Raw genomic sequence first — 22434 nt, forward strand, 5'->3', positions numbered from 1 at the left:
TTAAACAATGTCACTAATGTCATCTGTACCTGGTACACGTCCTCCATGCTTACTTAAACTAAGAGGCTAAACTGTAGAGAAAGAATGTGTACAGCCAATTAGGTGAAAACTTGAAATGGAGCAATGTCACCTGTATAAAAGTGTGTGTACAGCTCGGAGCAACCGCGATAGGCTTCAGTCCCTGGTTACTTAGAACTGGATTAATCAGGTTTGAGAATGTATGGTAAATGTGACTGGTTAAGAGGCACCTACTGCTCATAGCAAGCTCTCTGTTTTCTTAATGTTAAAGTAGACTTATGTTACTGTATGTCCACACTACTACATTTTCATTTTAAAAGCGTCATTTTTAAACAAAACAATCTCTGTCCATACTAGCAGTTCTTAACTATTTATGAAAGTATGCCCAACGACACTAAAAGAGCAAAAACACATATGACATAGACATTCATCTACACTGGGCATGCACACATCGGCGGAAAAATCCTTGTAAGTGAGGTAACGCTGCCGGCTGCAACTGGTAAATTATTTGCCTTTTGCAGCATTGAAAGTGTACAAAACACAATTTAAATGCATACAGGTAAGGAATACAACCAGCACCATAAAAAGCAACTCTTCTGTGTTCACTATGTTGGAAGATGGCTTTCTTAGTTGAAGAGTGACCAGTCAGGGAATGAGACAATTTAATGAGCAGGATCCAATCAAGGAAGGGCCATGTGATAAGCTCAAACCAATCAGAGTGTGATTTGAATCTCGCTTTCGTCCATCCACATTACATTTCAATAGTTTATGGCTATGGAGAGCATTTTCGGAAGCTGAAAACACCGGGGTACTGTGAACGAAAGGCGAAAGCGCAGATTTCAGTTTAACTGCTTCACATCAGTGCAGTACATTCTACATCTTCAGAACCTGGACAGATAAATACATAATTGTTTCAAAGGGGAAGTGTTGAACACATGCTTACTGTATAGTCTTGTCTCACTTAATGACTGCATAAGGTTCTGACCAGTGCATCATTAGTCAATTTCGTTGTTAAGCACTTTAACAAATATAATAAGGGAGAGCTTTGGTGCCTCTGTGTCTGACTTTGGATAAAGAGCACCACGTGTGCCTCGCTGCATTCTGTGCGCAGCAGCATGCAAGGACGTGCCTTTGTGTTATTTTTGTTTTTTTTTCAAGTATACGCCTAACCTGACATAACCTAAGGTTACCTAACCTAACATTAATATAATACATACATACATCCATCCATTTTCCAACCCGCTGAATCCGAACACAGGGTCACGGGGGTCTGCTGGAGCCAATCCCAGCCAACACAGGGCACAAGGCAGGAACCAATCCCGGGCAGGGTGCCAACCCACCGCAGGACACACACAAACACACCCACACACCAAGCACACACTACGGCCAATTTAGAATCGCCAATCCACCTAACCAGAATGTCTTTGGACTGTGGGAGGAAACCGGAGCGCCCGGAGGAAACCCACGCAGACACGGGGAGAACATGCAAACTCCACGCAGGGAGGACCTGGGAAGTGAACCCAGGTCTCCTAACTGCGAGGCAGCAGCGCTACCACTGCACCACCGTGCCGCCTAATACATACATACATCTCATAAATGAATAATAATTATTGAAATACAGTAATAATAACAAATTAAAAACAGTATTAACTTTGCAATACCACCACTTACAACGATACTTCGAATCAGTTTCATTTATCAAATCTATATGGAAGCTATGTCATTGACAGAGTCATGACTGTACATACTGTATATACACAATGAACAAATTTTTAAACCTTAAAGTCTGTCATAAAAATGTTCAGTATCATCCAAAAGGACTTTGTCACGTGTACATATATTTTGTGTAGAGTGTCAAATCCTGGTAGTTTTGTATCCCAGGGTTCTGTACCTTTTGGTTTCTCATGGTTTCAATAGTTTGGCTATTTTTATTTTCTAATTTCTAATTTTATCGACTTATCTTACTGTTCCCTGTCTTTGTTATTCCATTATGTTCATACCGTAGGTGTCTCTCCTGCCGAGATCTAAACATACTTTAGCGTGTTCTTGCATGAAGTTAAAACTGCCTTTCCTTTCTCTTGTTCCAGGTTCAACATAAAAGAAGCATTCTTCACTTCATTAATTTTTAATAAAATTCAATGTACTAACTTTGGTTTCTTTAAAAGAGTTTGAATCAGGATTGACTAGGTTACATCTCAGAGTTGTTAGAATGGAACCAAATCCTGTTTTAGTTGAAAATCATTAGGAAAAACAGAAAGGCTAACAATCAGGTACCGTCCCACCTAAAAGAACTTTTATCTGATTGGTCTGTAAAGGAGGCGAAATATTTTGGGGGAGACGCACAACCCAGTGGAGGAGAGTGATGCTACGCATGCAGAGCGAGAGAAGGAGGCCTCCCTGTAAGTGTGAGACAAGAATATGGGAGACCAAATAACGGTCAGGCTTGGCTGCCTTGTCCTGTTAATTTGCCTGTTTTTACCCGATTAACCATCGTGTCTGTCTGACTCTGTCTATCTGCCTTCTAACTGCTTACTATTGCTATGGAGGAGCTGATGGGGTTTTGTGTGTCTTGCTAGACTGTTGTTAGTAACCTTGTCAACTGACGCTAATGTCTGGAATGTCTCCTAATCTGCTTTGTAATGCAAGCCTTTGTTTTTATGTGAGCTCCTACCTCTGATTTCTACTTTTTTCTGAAATAGAAGATGATTGTGGCTGACCACTGATTCTTGTCTTTGTTGTCTGCTTTTGAGCTTGATCTTCAATAGCATTATGAGTTTGTAATCCTGTTTGAAAATGCATACAATCGTGGATCAGGTCATCTGACTAATTTTGGGTGGAAAGCAGCTGAAAGAGAAGGAGAGCTCTTTGATCACTGAAATTAAGTTAAAGTCACCAGGGGTACCTTGGAAACTGATAGGAATCTTTAGGATTCAAGCATCGAGGGACCATTTCACTTCTGCTTCTCTTATGATTTTGAATCTCACCACAAATAAAAGAGAAATGACAGTTGTAACTGATCAAGGGAGCATCTGCTCTCTTTTGCCTTTTTTGCTAGTCACATTTATCAAACGTTGTAGCTAGAGAGACGTGCAAACACATCCCATGACACTGAGAAAAAGACGTAAGTAGGTGAAGTAAGTTTCAAAATGCTGGTTCCTTTAACCTGTCCTTCCACTAGATTGTCATGAACAGCTACAAATAAGGTAATGGCTAGGTGATGTTCTATACACCAGTGCAACAATGTGATGTGTTATGTTTTGCTACCAAGGAATTCTGCGCAAGGCTGGAGCCAACTGTGGACAGGATGCCACTCCATCATAGGGCACACTAGCACACACCCAGTCAATTTAGATTTCCCAGTTAATCTAACATGCACACATACCTAAGTGTCCAGAACAACCCCAGATTAACATGAGGGAATGGGTAAACTCCACGCAGGGACCAGGTGGATCTCCCATTTTTATATTTATGACATGCAGACAACTTAGATGTTTCAAATATGACATCATATTCTGTACAATAAGATGGCTATTCTTCATTCTCTATTCACAAGCATTTTCTATGTTCATTCACCAGTCTTGGCAGATGTCGTACTAGTGATGGTGAAATGGTAGGGGCTTTTATTTAATGCGTAATCCAATGGAATTTGGGTTTAGTTCTCCATATTCTTTTTAGTTTTAAAACATAATTAAGGCTAATGCCAGTGAGGTTCAAAACTAGACACTGTTGTGTGATTTTTAGTGAATCGGTACAAGTGTTCAAGTTCAGGTTTATTGTCCCTGGACAGAGTACTGTGAAATTTTTATTTTGCCTGCCTGACCAACATGCAACATGATGTCACCTCTCTGCCACTGCCCTGTTGAGCAAATATTGCTAGCAGAAAATGGATCTCACCTTGAAGACTTGCAAATACAATTAGACTTTCTGCAGGGTGGTGAGGAATGGATAGTGACGGAATGGCCACAGCATGCTTCAGAAAGATGTGGAGAGGTCTATGCATAAATATGTGCAAACGCAGGCAAAGCTGAATGAGCGTATTGTTTCTGCATAAACTTGATTTGCTGACCATAATTAGTGAATTAGTGTGAGCTTCGGAAATGTGTCCATGTCGATGACCATACAAGGACCTTTGTATGGTACACAGTTTGTAGGACTTTGTTAAATAAATAGCTTGTAGCTTGTGTGTCAAAATCGCATAATCCAGGAGGTGTGCAGTGGATGACACAGTCTAGCATTCCCATTCTACATTTTACTAGCAAACATCCTTCTAGCAACCAAATAATATAAAGCATGCTGTGGCCTTTTAGTGTTCTGCCCAGCAGTTCTGCCATCAGTGCTCCCATGTTAGGCTAGGCCGTCTCTCTCAGCCATTTGTAGACCTGAATTTTATTATTAGGCAGCACAGCCATCTCTGCTCTGGTCTGGTCTGTAATGTGGTCGTTGCCAGACTGAATCTCTTTTTCTCTTTCTGTCCATGTGATTTTATGTGTCATCTTCTCCTAAAGTGTATTTGTGATGATACTGTTTATTGGTGACCTGTTTTGAAGAGCTGTCATTTTTTATTAGTGAAAAGTCTTTACATGTCTAATTCTCTCTTTCTCTCAGCACATACATGTTTTTAATTTGTCTGCTGCGTATGTCTTAGTTTACTTTAAATATTCATAGTTAAATCTTGCTCATGTTATAGTAACCCATTATTTTGGAACTGCTTGTTTATTGTATCTATGAATTCTGTTTGTATTAGTAAAAAAAACAGTAAAATTAGTACATAGTCATTTTTATTCATATTTTTATCCATAGGTACAGTACCATTTTGTGAGGAGGACTCTCTTGTGTTGACTCTAAATCTGCCATTTGTTTTAAATTATCATTTTTTATGCCTGATGCTGGAGTGGACAGCCTTATTTTTGAAAGACACAATGGCTGCAGGTTTTCTGTTTTGTCATTTCTGCATTCATGATTCTTTGCAAGTTGAGTTTAGTTGAATTGAATTCAATTCAATTTCCAAAGAGGGCAAATTAGTTTGACCGCAGGTTTAACAGAGAGACCATGACGACACATTCAAAACACATCCAAGGAATGCAGCCATCCAACATACAGTTAGTACAAATAAATAAAATATAACAACGAGCATAATACTTTTAGTGAGACATAGAAGAACCAACCTTTAGACTTGACTGATGCAAATTCTGACTGTTTATGCAATGATTGAATCCTGCAGATGTTTATTAAAGTTAATCTTTTTAATTAGTGTTCCTGAAGATTTAACCATTAATTTTTGGCTATTCAGGTAACATCTTTGTATCACCATTCCATCCGTTTTCTTGTAAGGACTGCCGTATCTTGTGTTGCCTCCCAAAGAGTGCAGGTGGCTCCTTTTAGAGAAAATGTGAAAGTTCAACTTAAAACAAAAATAAATAAATACATAAATAGGGTTTTGCTCTTGGGTTTGCTGTGCTTTCTCCATTTTGTTTATGTTTTGGGCACTTTGTTTCAGTCTAAGCTACAGTGGTGCTTGAAAGTTTGTGAACCCTTTAGAATTTCCTGTATTTCTGCATAAATATGACCTAAAACATCATCAGATTTTCACTCAAGTCCTAAAAGTAGATAAAGAGAAACCAGTTAAACAAATGAGACAAAAATATTATACTTGGTCATTTATTTATTAAGGAAAATGACCAAATATTACATATTTGTGAGTGGCAATTACAAATTACTTCGGGTCACGACCAAATCGGGTTGCGACCAGAGTTTTGGAATGAATTACGGTTGTGACCTGAGGTTCCACTATATATATATATATATATATATATATATATATATATATATATATATATTGTGGAAGATGGCCCGGACGCAGATAGGCAGGCAGCGATGGTTCACCCTACACACGTTTATTCATATTTTCTATTTACAAATAAAGTACCACACACAACCCCAAAACTTCCCCAAAGTCCAGGCCCTTCCAGTGCCTCTCTTTCTTCAGGCCGCCTCCACTTTCCTCCCGAGCTCTGTCTATCTTCCTCCTGACTCAAGCCATTGAATGGAGGGAGGCGGCCCCTTTTATACACACCTGGACGTGCTCCAGGTGCCTCCCGATTAGCTGTGCACTCCGAGTGTCCCTGGTCTTCTTCCCCCCAGCACTTCCGGGTGTGGCGGAAGTGCTGAGGGCCAGGGCTCCTCAGGTATTGGTGCGCCCCCTGGCGGTGACCACGGGCCCCTATAGGGCTGTGCTTCTAAGCTCTGTTCCCCTGGTCCCCAAAGCCACCAGGGAGGTCACCCCCTCATGGTCTGGAGGAGGCGTAATCCCTCCTCCGCTCCTTCCGGGCATCCCGGCTGGGTACCACTCCCAGTCGCTTGCCACAATATATATATATATATATATATATATATATACACACACACACACAGTGTAATATACACATTACTATGCTATAGTACATATATAGTGGTGTATGCACGGCACTTTCTATAACCAGTTCAGCTACAAAGAGCTGGCATTCACGTAGACAGCAGTCAGACAATTGCAGGATCAGTTGCCTTCATGGATGAGTCTCATACATCACTGTAATAAAAACCTTTCTAAGTGATTATATGGTTGACCTTACCTATCAGTGGTGCTTCTCTCTTGCTATGCCATTGTGCAGCTTTTGGCCCAGACCCTCTGCAGGTGGCCTTTCACTTCTTTTAATTTCTGGAAGTCGCAAACTGACTTGAATTCCTTTGAAAATTAATAAAGTTTGAACAGGGGGTACATTGTTGCTGATGACACATCCACTCCTCTCTTCCGTTTTTGTTTGGCAAAACATAATTTGATCGAAGTGGCACTGGCACCAAGTGTCACCACTTGAAACTTAGAGTTCAAAGAGAGTGGGTCATTGTAACAGTCAGCAATAATTGGAACAATTGCTGATCTGTATAATTTATTATAATAAACGTAAATTACTTGACTAAAAGGACACTGATGTTCTTGGCAATGAACTCTTATTGGGCAGAGTAGCTGCACTGAGTGCTTGCCGCTGATCAGTATTAACTGACTGGTTACTGCTGTCTAAATAACTCCAGTGAGCCTAAAATTCACAAAATACCCTCAAGCCACAATTGCAAGATTTCTTAGTTATTAGAATCAGTTAATTCTATCAATGATTTGTTAACTCCCACGGTTATTCCGGCATTTACGCAGACTTGATCTAGACAAGAATTACCTGTGAACTGAAGACAATTGGTACAGTCGTACTACAACAACAACAATTTATTTCTTGTATAGACCAAAATCACCCAAGGAGTACTGCAATGGGCTTTAACAAGCCGTGTTTTTTGACAGCCCTCAGCCTTGACTCCCTAAGAAGACAAAAACTCCCCAAAAAAATACCACTGTAGAAAAAAAAATGGAAGAAATCTTGGGAAATGCAATTCAGAGAGAGACCCTTTTCAAATTAGGTTAGGTGTGCAATGGGTGTCAACAATGGGAGTAAATACAATGCACAATACAGAACACAAGTAATCCTCTTCATAGAGCTAGATGGCCAATCTATCATTGCCACCTCAGGAATACAATACAGTAGTAATAACAAGCTACAAAGCAGAGGATCATGAAGAAGGCAGATCTGCAGAGAAACGATTGCAAAACAGAAAAAAATATAATTCAATTGGTGACTAATTCAATATGAGTCTTTTACTAAGACATAGATTCAAAGATTATCTAAATCTAAACCTGCAACCATTTGTTGACTTGTTCGATTTGTTGTTGCTGCATTTGAGGAGGTTTTCATGATCAAAGAGAGGTTTTTCCAATGTCACATCAAGCTGAGTCAAGCCATATCTGTGCCAGCAGTTGTCAACCAGATTTCTTTTCATTGTGACTCTGCTTGAGGATAAAGCAAGAAAGAGAAGAAGCTTCCTTGACCTTTCCTATCCCTGCTGACACATACCACCTGGCAGACGTATAGTGGCCTCCTTCCAGTCCTCAGTGGTCTCAGTTTTTCTGATACCCTCCAAGAATTCATAACATATGCAGTGCTTAGAGCCCCATCTGTCCACAATGACATAAGAAGTGTACAGAGACCGCTAGTGTTGCCTTCTTATTTTACTATCATTAGGAGCCCCCCAATGCCATCTAATTTGAACATTTGATACCCAGCAGTAAACCCTTTTCAGCTGGAAAATTACATATAGTAAGCAAGATTTCAGATGATATTCCTTACTGCAACTGGGGTCAAACCTTCATATTCAAAACACATCTTTTACATTAATTTTAATCACCAACCCTTAAATTCCTTAACTACAGTGCATCCGGAAAGTACTCACAGCTCATCGCTTTTTCTACATTTTGCTATGTTACAGCCTTATTCCAAAATGGATTAAATTCATTTTTTTCCTCAGAATTCTACACACAACACCCCATAATGACAACGTGAAAAAAGTTTACTTGAGGTTTTTGCAAATTTATTAAAAAATAAAAAAACTGAGAAATCACATGTACATAAGTATTCACAGCCTTTGCTCAATACTTTGTCGATGCACCTTTGGCAGCAATTACAGCCTCATGTCTTTTTGAATATGATGCCACAAGCTTGGCACACCTATCCTTGGCCAGTTTCGCCCATTCCTCTTTGCAGCACCTCTCAAGCTCCATCAGGTTGGATGGGAAGCGTTGGTGCACAGCCATTTTAAGATCTCTCCAGAGATGTTCAATCGGATTCAAGTCTGGGCTCTGGCTGGGCCACTCAAGGACATTCACACAGTTGTCCTGAAGCCACTCCTTTCATATCTTGGCTGTGTGCTTAGGGTCGTTGTCCTGCTGAAAGATGAACCGTCGCCCCAGTCTGAGGTCAAGAGCGCTCTGGAGCAGGTTTTCATCCAGGATGTCTCTGTACATTGCTGCAGTCATCTTTCCCTTTATCCTGACTAGTCTCCCAGTCCCTGCCGCTGAAAAACATCCCCACAGCATGATGCTGCCACCACCATGCTTCACTGTAGGGATGGTATTGGCCTGGCGATGAGCGGTGCCTGGTTTCCTCCAAATGTGATGCCTGGCATTCACACCAAAGAGTTCAATCTTTGTCTCATCAGACCAGAGACTTTTCTTTCTCATGGTCTGACAGTCCTTCAGGTGCCTTTTGGCAAACTCCAGGCGGGCTGCATGTGCCTTTTACTAAGGAGTGGCTTCCGTCTGGCCACTCTACCATACAGGCCTGATTGGTGGATTGCTGCAGAGATGGTTGTCCTTCTGGAAGGTTCTCCTCTCTCCACAGAGGACCTCTGGAGCTCTGACAGAGTGACCATCGGGTTCTTGGTCACCTCCCTGACTAAGGCCCTTCTCCCCCAATCGCTCAGTTTAGATGGCCGGCCAGCTCTAGGAAGAGTACTGGTGGTTTCGAACTTCTTCCACTTACGGATGATGGAGGCCACTGTGCTCATTGGGACCTTCAAAGCAGCAGACATTTTTCTGTAACCTTCCCCAGATTTGTGCCTCGAGACAATCCTGTCTCGGAGGTCTGCAGACAATTCCTTTGACTTCATGCTTGGTTTGTGCTCTGACATGAACTGTCAACTCTGGGACCTTATATAGACAGGTGTGTGCCTTTCCAAATCATGTCCAATCAACTGAATTTACCACAGGTGGACTCCAAGTAAGCTGCAGAAACATCTCAAGGATGATCAGGGGAAACAGGATGCACCTGAGCTCAATTTTGAGCTTCATGGCAAAGGCTGTGAATACTTATGTACATGTGCTTTCTCAGTTTTTTATTTTTAATAAATTTGCAAAAACCTCAAGTAAACTTTTTTCACATTGTCATTATGGGGTGTTGTGTGTAGAATTCTGAGGAAAAAAATGAATTTAATTCATTTTGGAATAAGGCTGTAACATAACAAAATGTGAAAAAAGTGATGCGCTGTGAATACTTTCCGGATGCACTGTATACCCTTATCTACACTTACAACACAACAAAATATTTGTGCCTTTCTTGACTGACTGGTGCAGGTATGACTAGGCTCATAATGGATAAACGCCTGTTCTGTTATCTTAAAGCATTCTGTCTATATAAGTAAAGAATGAGTGTGACCCCCCCCCCCGCACCCAAATGACAAATGTGTGTTTAATGCTGTGCTTCAGCCTTACTTTGTGTTCCGATATTTTTTCCAGGTGCCTGGAGTATCTGTTAGAAAATGATGCAAACCCGGCCCTTCGCGACAAGCAAGGCTACAGTGCTGTCCATTACGCTGCAGCCTACGGCCACAAACACTGTCTGGAGCTGGTAAGTTTTTAAGAGATTTTCTAGGAAACAACACTTAATTTTACTCTACTTATCACTTTAGATGTCAAAGTAAAAGGGGAAATCATTGAACTGTCAGCTTCTAGGTTCCTTCAGATCTGAAATACTGTGAATGAATGAACATTAATTGCAGTTAATGTTATTTTTACATGGTTTGCTATATTCAGTATAAGTATTTGGTTTTGTGCAATTTGTTGCAAGTTTTATTTAAGTGTTCATACATTTGTTATCTTTTGTAAATGAACCCCATCTATTTTTTGTTGTGTTGTCTACAGTATCTCACAAAAGTGAGTACACCCCTCACATTTTTGTAAATATTTTATTATATCTTTTCATGGGACAACACTGAAGATATGACACTTTGATACAATGTAAAGTAGTCAGTGTACAGCTTGTATAACAGTGTAAATTTGCTGTCCCCTCAAAATAACTCAACACACAGCCATTAATGTCTAAGCCGCTGGCAACACAAGTGAGTACACCCCTAAGTGAAAAATGTCCAAATTGTGCCCAAAGTGTCAATATTTTGTGTGGCCACCATTATTTTCCAGCACTGCCTTAACTCTCTTGGGCATGGAGTTCACTAGAGCTTCACAGGTTGCCACTGGAATCCTCTTCCACTCCTCCATGATGACATCACGGAGCTAGTGGATGTTAGAGACCTTGCGCTCCTCCACCTTCTGTTTGAGGATGCCCCACAGATTCTCAATAGGGTTTAGGTGTGGAGACATGCTTGGCCAGTCTAGCACCTTTACCCTCAGTTTCTTTAGCAAGGCATTCGTCTTGGAGGTGTGTTTGGGGTTGTTATCATGTTGGAATACTGCCCCGCGGCCCAGTTCCGAAGGGAGGGGATCATGCTCTGCTTCAGTATGTCACAGTACATGTTGGCATTCATGGTTCCCTCAATGAACTGTAGCTCCCCAGTGCCGGCACCACTCATGCAGCCCCAAACCACGACACCCCACCACCATGTTTGACTGTAGGCAAGACACACTTGTCTTTGTACTCCTCACCTGGTTGCTGCCACATACACTTGACACCATCTGAACCAAATAAGTTTATCTTGGTCTCATCACACCACAGGACATGGTTCCAGTAACCCATTTCCTTAGTCTGTTTGTCTTCAGCAAACTGTTTGCGGGCTTTCTTGTGTCCCCTTCTGGGACGACAGCCATGCAGACCAATTTGATGCAGTGTGCGGTGTATGGTCTGAGCACTGACAGGCTGACCCCCCACCCCTTCAACCGCTGCAGCAATGCTGGCAGCACTCATACGTCTATTTTCAAAAGACAACCTCTGGATATGACGCTGAGCATGTGCACTCAACTTCTTTGGTCGACCAAAGGTCTGTTCTGAGTGGAACCTGTCCTGTTAAACCGCTGTATGGCCTTGGCCACCGTGCTGCAGCTCAGTTTCAGGGTGTTGGCAATCTTCTTACAGCCTAGGCCATCTTTATGTAGAGCAACAATTCTTTTTTTCAGATCCTCAGAGAGTTCTTTGCCATGAGGTTCCATGTTGAACTTCCAGTGATCAGTATGAGAGAGTGTTAGAGCGATAACACCAAATTTAACACACCTCCTCCCCATTCACACCTGAGACCTTGTAACACTAACGAGTAACATGACACCGAGGAGGGAAAATGGCTAATTGGGCACAATTTGGACATTTTTCATTTAGGGGTGTACTCACTTTTGTTGCCAGCGGTTTAGACATTAATGGCTGTGTGCTGAGTTATTTTGAGGGGACAGCAAATTTACACTGTTATACAAGCTGTACACAGACTACTTTATATTGTATCAAAGTGTCATATCTTCAGTGTTGTCCCAAGAAAAGATATAATAAAATATTTACGAAAATGTGAGGGGTGTACTCACTTTTGTGAGATACTGTATGTATAGAGATTTTAAATGTTACGGTCTGCAACAATTTCCTGTTTTTTGGGTTTAATTGTACTACAGATACAGTTAAGATACATACAGTTCATCCGAAATGTATTCACAGCGCATCACTTTTTCCACATTTTGTTATGTTACAGCCTTATTCCAAAATGGATGAAATTAATTTTTTTCCTTAGAATTCTACACACAACACCCCATAATGACAACGTGAAAAAAGTTTACTTGAGGTTTTTGCAAATTTATTAAAAATAAAAAAACTGAGAAATCGCATGTACATAAGTATTCACAGCCTTTGCTCAATACTTTGGCAGCAATTACAGCCTCATGTCTTTTTGAATATGATGCCACAAGCTTGGCACACCTATCCTTGGCCAGTTTCGCCCATTCCTCTTTGCAGCACCTCTCAAGCTCCATCAGGTTGGATGGGAAGCGTCGGTGTACAGCCATTTTAAGATCTCTCCAGAGATGTTCAATCGGATTCAAGTCTGGGCTCTGGCTGGGCCACTCAAGGACATTCACAGAGTTGTCCTGAAGCCACTCCTTTGATATCTTGGCTGTGTGCTTAGGGTCGTTGTCCTGCTGAAAGATGAACCGTCGCCCCAGTCTGAGGTCAAGAGCGCTCTGGAGCAGGTTTTCATCCAGGATGTCTCTGTACATTGCTGCAGTCATCTCTCCCTTTATCCTGACTAGTCTCCCAGTTCCTGCCGTTGAAAAATATCCCCACAGCATGATGCTGCTACCACCATGCTTCACTGTAGGGATGGTATTGGCCTGGTGATGAGCGGTGCCTGGTTTCCTCCAAACGTGACGCCTGGCATTCACACCAAAGAGTTCGTTCTTTGTCTCATCAGACCAGAGAATTTTCAGGTGCCTTTTGGCAAACTCCAGGCGGGCTGCCATGTGCCTTTTACTAAGGAGTGGCTTCCGTCTGGCCACTCTACCATACAGGCCTGATTGGTGGATTGCTCCAGAGATGGTTGTCCTTCTGGAAGGTTCTTCTCTTTCCACAGAGGACCTCTGGAGCTCTGACAGAGTGACCATCGGGTTCTTGGTCACCTCCCTGACTAAGGCCCTTCTCCCCCGATCGCTCAGTTTAGATGGCCAGTCAGCTCTAGGAAGAGTCCTGGTGGTTTCAAACTTCTTCCACTTACGGATGATGGAGGCCACTGTGCTCATTGGGACCTTCAAAACAGCAGAAATTTTTCTGTAACTGTCCCCAGATTTGTGCCTCGAGACAATCCTGTCTCGGAGGTCTACAGACAATTCCTTTGACTTCATGCTTGGTTTGTGCTCTGACATGAACTGTCAACTGTGGGACCTTATATAGACAGGTGTGTGCCTTTCCAAATCCTGTCCAATCAACTGAATTTACCACAGGTGGACTCCAATTAAGCTGCAGAAACATCTCAAGGATGATCAGGGGAAACAGGATGCACCTCAGCTGAATTTTGAGCTTCATGGCAAAGGCTGTGAATACTTATGTGCATGTGCTTTCTCAATTTTTTTATTTTTAATAAATTTGCAAAAACCTCAAGTAAACTTTTTTCATGTTGTCATTATGGGGTGTTGTGTGTAGAATTCTGAGAAAAAAAATGAATTTAATCCATTTTGGAATAAGGCTGTAACATAACAAAATGTGGAAAAAGTGATGCGCTGTGAATACTTTCTGGATGCACTGTATACACGTGGTGCTAGCGCCAACATTCTTTGGTTCACTTTTTCTGTTTAAAAGTGCTTATATTAATAAAGTAGAGACCACTCCTGTCTGACATTTAACATTAGTTTGCATTATAGTGCAATTCATAACATTATTAAAACTTTTGGAAATGTTCTTCATTTTGTGATTTGAAAAGAAAATGTGCATTTGCTATAATCATTCTAGTTGTGAGTATCTTAAAAGAGCAGGGGTGTCTTGTATTTATTTTGTTGTGTTCCCTTTGAAGAATGGCAAGAAAACGGGGATGGCGTTGTGCTTTTCAGCCATGCCCACCATGACCATTTTTTTTTAAGTGGGGGCACAATCTTAATTTTAAAAAATTGTTAGAAACATATGCCTCTGGTGGAATTGAAACCTGTAGCCCCGAAGTCTCATTCCTCTCTGCTGTGACTACAGTATGTCTTTAACTGCTGGTATGTTCATTTACCGCAGTCAGCCACTGGAGATTGTACAACACACTGGTACTTCTTGTTTAACACTTTGTATTTGAAATGAGAGAGAGAGCAAAGACAGAACAAATTGAGAACCTTCACAAGGGCTGAGGCTGACAGATTTATTTTCTGAATCTCAGCTTGTGGGTTCATGTTAACAGTTTTTATTCCTTGTGTTTGTATGTTCAGATTGCCAGAAACGCTCCTTTGGAGATGGTATGTGATGATAACCTCCTCTTGTTCTCCTTCTCCTTATCTGCATGATGAAACAATGTTTGCCTCAGGGATTTTTCTTTGGTGCCCTTTCTGCCCAAATGCATGAGGGCGACAAGCTCACCTTTTCAACTTTCTAAAAATAATATTTCTTCTCTATTCAAAAAGTTTTGTGTGAGGTTGATATAGCAAGCAAAGGTGAATCTTAGAGAATGACCACTAGTTAGAGGTCAATGGGCTGCACTGTCTTTTTGTTATGATAGGTTTGTTTCAACATATGATATATTAACTCCTCCTGCTGTGTTTGAGTGTGTAGTGCTTTTTGTCTTTAAAGCTTTTAGACCGAACTGAGAGCACTGCTGAGGATCTGGAGTCTCGCAGCACCAGAAGCCCCCTTCACTTGGCTGTAAGTATCTTCATAATTAGACTTACTCTTAGTTACTATGGTGGCTACACTTCACATATGATTGGCAGCTATTTGTCTACAGACTTCTGGAAATGGCTTACTGTGACTTATTGCTGATGCTAATGCTTAAGATTTTGTTACATTTCCATCCCAGCACATCACGGGCTGACACATTGCAATATGTTACCTGTCCTCCTCTGCACTGTAACAAAATTCCTGACAAATGACATTTTCATGTGAATGTAAACACATTGTCAAGCTGCACATCAAGGTGAATGGTCACAGTTTGTTTTGTTTTTTTTTTACTTCCCAGAGTGCCACATGTAGACAGTGCCAGTTAAAGGAGGTGTTTAGAGATGGGCTGGTCAACAGTTGATTGTTTTCTGTATTTAATAAAAGTCTTTGCATCCATTCATGCATCCATTGTCAAACCTGTTTAATCCAGTGCAGTGGGAGCGTATCCACGCAGCATCAAGGAAAAAAATATATCTATTATCACTTAAAACTAGAAAAATATTTTATTTGTGTTGAACTATGCAGAGCTTCCTTATAATGTAGCGCCTGCCAACATTTCTGCTCCATTTTTTAATCAAAATGAAGTATTACACTGTGGGCTGTTCATTACTGATTAGCTCTCTGTATCGGGTAAGGCTGGGGTTTTAAGTGTTAAGATTAATGAATCTTAGCTCGTTCTGTGATTTAGTGGATTAATTGTATTTATGATAGGACTGACTTTTCATCTTGTGTTGCATGGTGGTGCAGAGGTGGCACTGCTGCCTTGGAAAATGCAAACCAGGGTTCACATTCTGGGTTCTCCCCATGTCTGTGTGGGTTTCATTCATGTGTCCCAATTTCCTCCTAGTCCAAACACATGCAGGTCAGATGGACTGGCGTTGCTAAATTGTCTCTAATAGGTGTGCACGTGTGTACCTCCTGCTCTGAGCTGCTTCCCTGTCCAGGGATTGTCCCTGACCTCTCTGCCTATTGCTTGCTGGGAAAGGCTTTCCTGAGACCCTGCTATGGATATCCAGGTATAGAAAGTGGATGGAGGGATGTTCATAGCAGTGCATGTTTGATTGTTGTATTATAACGTTTCTGAAATCTGCAGATATCTGGAAATAAACTAACTTTAATTCAAAAACAATTTGTAGAACAGAGATGAAGTATACAACTTTAAATCCGGATTATAGTTAGTTAGAGAACTACTGAGGAACTGGTACAATATATATATAATGTATATGTGTGTGTGTGTGTGTGCACGTGTTTTCACACACACACACACACACACACTACTGGTTAAAAGGTTTAGAACACCTCTTCAAATTTTATCAGTTGAAATGCAATGAACAATCTAAATTGGTGAAAAGGTAAGCCATAAACTGCAAGAGGTTTAAATTTAATGTTTAGGTTATCAAAAATTGAAAAAAGGAAATTTCCGAATATTACAAATGGGCCTTCTTCAGGGTACAACTAATAGGTTACAACCTGCAGATGTTCTGCAGCAATTAAAGTCAATTAAGCCTTGCAAGTTGAAACAAACAGTTTTCTCAGGTGTCCCATCCTCTGCTGATTACTTAAAAGCCCTCTGTCTTAAAGCAGAATTATTCATAAGAATATGTGTATGTAATATAGTAACAGCTTCCGCGGCGTAGCAGTAAGATTTGCTGTCTCAGAGCCCAGCAGGCTTACTGTCCTTCAGAGGCCTGAGTTCGATTCCCCATTGAGGAGAAAGTGTAATTTTTGTGAATTTCCCCTGAGGATTAATAAAGTCTATCTATCTATGTCTCGATGCATGCACAATAATCCAGGTAATGAAATCCTAGAAATTTGATTCTGTTCATCTGGACAAAGTTTTTAAGTGGGAGAAATATTTCGAGACTTATCCAAGTCTCTTCCTCAGTCTCAATTGACTGCAGGTTTCCCCAACCTTATAAACAGTTCCTTTGCTTAATCACAGAGACTAGCACCATTGACAAAGGGCCAGTTGATCAGTGATATGCAAATTGTCCACTGATTAGTAGACGTGTGAACCATTCATAGAGGGTTGAGGAATGGCTGCAATCACAGCATTGTAAGATGGCGACAGATGTACCCTTAGGCCCCCTCCTCTGTTCAGAGATGGTCGTTCCTTTTTCACGTAAATGGCCTCCTTGATTCCTCTCTCAAACCAGCGCTCCTCCCTGTCCAGGATGTGCACCTCTTCATCTTTAAAGGAGTGACCACCATCCTGTAGATGTAAATAGACTGCGGAGTCCTGGCCTGACGAGGAAGCTCTTCTGTGTTGTGACATGCGCTTAGCCAGTGGCTGCTTGGTTTCCCCGATGTACAATTCACGGCACTCCTCCTGGCACTTAACTGCGTAAACTATGTTACTCTGTTTGTGCCGTGGGACCCGATCCTTGGGATGGACCAATCTTTGGCGTAGCGTGTTTTGGGGTTTGAAAGCCACTGAGACCCGGTGTTTCGAGAAAATGCGCCTTAGCTGTTCCGCTCAACGCAGACCAAGTGTGCCTGCTTTTGGAACTGTGTCTTCAATCCACATATTTCATATACAAAAGCCAGTACTACAGGCAGAAGCACGGGTGTGCCATGGGTTCCCCTGTTTCACCTATAGTAGCCAATCTATATATGGAAGAAGTGGAAAAGAGGGCTCTATCATCCTATCCTGGAACACCACCGAGCCATTGGTTCAGATATGTGGATGACACCTGGGTGAAAATCAGATCTCAGGAGGTACCACAGTTCACAGACCACATCAACGGGGTGGACAAACACATCAAGTTCACCAGAGAGGATATGGTTAAATAACAAGCTAGCCTTCTTAGACTGTGAAATTTCCATCGTCAACGGGGGACATTTGAAAGTGGATGTGTACCGTAAACCCACACATACGGACCAGTATCTAAGGTTTGACTCTCACCATCTACTAGAGCACAAGCTAGGTGTCATTAGGACTCTACAACACAGAGCTAACACCATTCCCACAGACACAGAGGCCAGGGAAGCAGAAGAACACCACGTTAAAAAGGCCCTGAGTAAATGTGGATATCCCAGCTGGTCCTTTGTCAAAGCAGGGAGGACACCTAAAGAACGCTCCAAGCGATTCATGAGAGAGGAAGGACATCCACTGCCTAAGCGAAAACCCTTAGTGATCCCGTATGTGTCAGGAGTATCGGAACAGCTGAGGCGCATTTTCTCGAAACACCGGGTCTCAGTGGCTTTCAAACCCCAAAACACGCTACACCAAAGATTGGTCCATCCCAAGGATCGGGTCCCACGGCACAAACAGAGTAACATAGTTTACGCAGTTAAGTGCCAGGAGGAGTGCCGTGAATTGTACATCGGGGAAACCAAGCACCCACTGGCTAAGCGCATGTCACAACACAGAAGAGCTTCCTCGTCAGGCCAGGACTCCGCAGTCTATTTACATCTACAGGATAGTGGTCACTCCTTTAAAGATGAAGAGGTGCACATCCTGGACAGGGAGGAGCGCTGGTTTGAGAGAGGAATCAAGGAGGCCATTTACGTGAAAAAGGAACGACCATCTCTGAACAGAGGAGGGGGCCTAAGGGTACATCTGTCGCCATCTTACAATGCTGTGATTGCAGCCATTCCTCAATCCTCTATGAATGGTTCACACGTCTACTAATCAGTGGACAATTTGCATATCACTGATCAACTGGCCCTTTGTCAATGGTGCTAGTCTCTGTGATTAAGCAAAGGTACTGTTTATAAGGTTGGGGAAACCTGCAGTCAATTGAGACTGAGGAAGAGACTTGAATAAGTCTCAAAATATTTCTCCCACTTAAAAACTTTGTCCAGATGAACAGAATCAAATTTCTAGGATCTATCTATCTATCTATCTATCTATCTATCTATCTATCTATCTATCTATCTATCTATCTATCTATCTATCTATCTATCTGTCTGTCTGTCTGTCTGTCTGTCTGTCTGTCTGTCTGTCTATGTGGGAATGCAATAATTTAAATATATGTAAGGTATACATTTTGTTTTGCTTTAGTAAATTAAATTTTTATATCTAATAAAACTAATTCTTAAAGTGTTTTTCAATGTACTGTAAGTTAGGCTGAGAGCACATAAGAAAATGTACAATATTAAGTTTATTAACGTAAAGGTCTTTGCTTACATTGGTTTCATAAGGCCAAGTGAAAAGCAAAGGACAAACATTAAACTCCCCCCCCCATTACTACACCATTGAAGAGTCAAAACTAACAGATCACCTTGAAAGCTTTGCCTTTTTGTTGATAATTTGGATAATGTAATACACTGCAATACAGCATACACACTGTTCATTTTTGTTGCCTTTCATATTTTACATTATTGCTAGATAAAAGTTTCAGCTAGGTGAAGTTAGACTATAAATTCACACCCACAGTCATATATTCTGTATCAATAGCTGTGTTTTGCACAGTTTCATATGTGTGTATACTTTACATCATTCTTCTATTTGGGAAATGTTGATATTTACTATATTTCTGAAAGACTTATTAGGGGGTTGATATTCTAAATGAATATGGTTTCATTTAAGCCCTGTCGAGATGGGAATTGGACAAAAGTAATGCTAAGGTGAAAGGAAAAGAGCTGCCAAGGTTGCTGCTACTTGCAATTTTATCAAAAAAAAGAAAGAAATGTATGCAAAATATTAAACAAAACTGAAAAACTCCAGTAATCAGGGACCACCAATCTAAATAATCACCCAATCACAGCATCGACTAACCAATGGGTGGGTCCTGACAGTACCAGAAAATCATTGGAATGGGGTTTAATAAGGTCCTGAAATTACACAAGTGCAAAGATGTCATCAAGATAATATGTCTTGCAAATGCAGGCATTGTAATATTGGGCCTCAAAGTATGATAAAGTTGGATGGTTAAAACGGCACAGTGCAATGTAGCTTTCCAGGGCAGACACTGGTGAATACAGATAAGCTGAAATAACATTCACCGCAGTGCAGACAAAACCTGATATCATAGTTACTTTATCGCTTAAAGGGCACAGTAGACAATGAAAACATTCACAGGGAAGTCTGTGTTCTAAAATTCAACCATTGTGGGTTTGAAGAGTTTCCACACATACCATGGGGGTACTGCATAATTAATTGGGGGTCAAAATATATAAGAAGCATTAGAAACAAAACATGTGGCCATAAGCAACAGTATTAGCTTCCAATGAAGAGACCCATTATGTAATGTATAGGGCCACGTATTAATGAAAATAATGGAGTGGCTTTAAATGTTTAAGAAACAGCAAACAAGACAAAAGAGGGCAACATGTCCAGATTATTCTGCATTAACTCTTTCAGGGCTGATGTTGACTTTTGTCGAAATTCAGGGGTAGAGGACGGTAATCAGCTGTAAACTGCGACAAAACTCGCCCTTACATTTAAGTTTGACTCTCTTTGCTAGAAGGAAACTTAAGTAGCTTTGTTGATTTAACCTCAAGTCCCTGCGTGAATAGCGAAGAGCAAACAACTTCTAAAATGGCATTGACATCTGGCGAAAGACTAAATACGCCATGGACGTTTCACATATTATCGCTGAATCGGACTCCAACTTGTCGGACTTGGAAATTTGATGCAAGTGATCAGGAGATGGACATTGAATACGAAAGTGAGGTACCAGCATCAGCTGATCGTGGTGCTGAACACGTTTGTGTAGTTGATACGCCTACAGCATGCGTTCACCAGGAAGGACCACCACTTATGATGACAAGAGGTACAAACCATACTGCGTCACACTGTGACTGCCACCACCGCCCACCTGCTGTGTGAAGGTAGCCAGCCCACCGTGCATTCCTGCTGGCCATTGAGGTGCCCCCACACAGCCACTGCCTCCAGAGATACCGAACATGCGCCAACAGCAACCACAACACATAGCAACAGACGTTTTATGTTGATTTATGTGTGAAACCATTGATTTGTGTACTTTCAGAAAACTGAGTTATTTGGAAAAAATATTTAGCCAAAAAAGCCTAAGATTTACTGATTGAAGGGCACCAATTTCTGATAACTCAGCCAGCAGCATATTATTGAATGAAACCAGGCAGGTATGCAGATTTGAAGACTTGGGAGCAATTTAAACTTTCCATATTCAACAAGTAACCCCAATTGGAAGAACAGAATAGGAAACAAAGATAATATACACGGCAGATGACTGTTTTGGTACTGCTCCATCTCAAGAGTGGCACATGTTGCAGGTGACGACTTGCCTTTTCTAACAACTGGGAAAGAGAAACAAAAGTGATTGAACCTCTTAGCAAATGTATTCAGTATAGCTGATGTAAAACAGTTTTTGAAAATACACTCACAGAATTATTATTATTCTTAGGAACACTAAACTCTTTTTGCTCTCAAAACATCCCCAATTCCCTGTGTCATGGATTCCACAAGATGTTGCAAAAATTTCTTTGAGATTCTGGTCCATGTTGACGTGATTGCATCCCCAATTTGTCACCTGCACATTAATACTGTGATTCTTCCTCTCTATCACATCCCAAAGGTGTTCAGCTGCATACAGATGCAGTGACTGAGACTGTTATAGCCCATCGGCATTAAGGTTCGATGTGTTGTGCTTTCTCAGATGCTTTCCTGCTCTCTAGTGTTTTAGGGTGGTTATCTGAGTTACTGTGGCCATTTTCCTCTGACCTCTGTCACCAACAAGGCATTTCCATCCACAGAACTGCCTCTCGATGGATGTTTTTTTTGTTTTTCTCACCATTCTGAGTAAACTTCCAATACAACTCGGAGTCCTGCCATGTGCAAAAGTTCGCTGACGACACTGCTATCGTGGGCTGCATCAGGAATGGGCTGGAGGAGGAGTATAGGGACCTAATCAATGACTTTGTTAAATGGTGCGACTCAAACCACCTACACCTGAACACCAGCAAAACCAAAGAGCTGGTGGTGGATTTTAGGAGGCCCAGACCCCTCATAGACCCCGTGATCATCAAAGGTGACTGTGTGCAGATGGTGCAGACCTATAAATATCTGGGAGTGCAGCTGGGTGATAAATTAGACTGGACTGCCAATACTGATGCGCTGTGCAAGAAAGGACAGAGCCGGTTATACTACCTTAGAAGGCTGGCGTCCTTCAACATCTGCAATAAGATGCTGCAGATGTTCTATCAAACAGTTGTGGCGAGCGCCCTCTTCTACGCGGTGGTGTGCTGGGGAGGCAGCATTAAGAGGAAAGACGCCTCACGTCTGGACAAACTGGTGAGGAAGGCAGGCTCTATTGTTGGCATGGAGCTGGACAGTTTGGCATCTGTGGCAGAGCGAAGGGTGCTCAGCAGGCTCCTATCAATTATGGAAAATCCACTGCATCCACTAAATAGTATCATCTCCAGACAGAAGAGCAGCTTCAGCGACAGACTGCTGTCACTGTCCTGCTCCACTGACAGATTGAGGAGATCGTTCCTCCCCCAAACTATGCGACTGTTTAATTCCATCCGGGGG

At 41.6% G+C, this 22434-nt stretch overlaps 1 protein-coding gene across 8 annotated transcripts in view; it reads left to right on the forward strand.

Annotated features, from left to right (window-relative positions):
- The window catches only part of ankrd44 (ankyrin repeat domain 44), a 207773-nt gene that overhangs the window by 153288 nt on the left and 32051 nt on the right, over positions 1–22434 (forward strand). For 3 of the 8 annotated variants that reach the window (XM_028807655.2, XM_028807657.2, XM_028807661.2), the window contains exons 15-18: positions 2334–2417; positions 10166–10277; positions 14531–14557; positions 14889–14960. In XM_028807655.2, the coding sequence (XP_028663488.1) occupies positions 2334–2417; positions 10166–10277; positions 14531–14557; positions 14889–14960 (295 nt within the window). The remainder of the gene's footprint in view (positions 1–2333; positions 2418–10165; positions 10278–14530; positions 14558–14888; positions 14961–22434) is intronic. The other 5 variants (XM_028807658.2, XM_028807660.2, XM_028807656.2 and 2 more) reach the window with 3 other exon arrangements.

Source organism: Erpetoichthys calabaricus, chromosome 8 (assembly GCF_900747795.2).
Source record: "Erpetoichthys calabaricus chromosome 8, fErpCal1.3, whole genome shotgun sequence".
Lineage (NCBI taxonomy): Eukaryota > Metazoa > Chordata > Cladistia > Polypteriformes > Polypteridae > Erpetoichthys > Erpetoichthys calabaricus.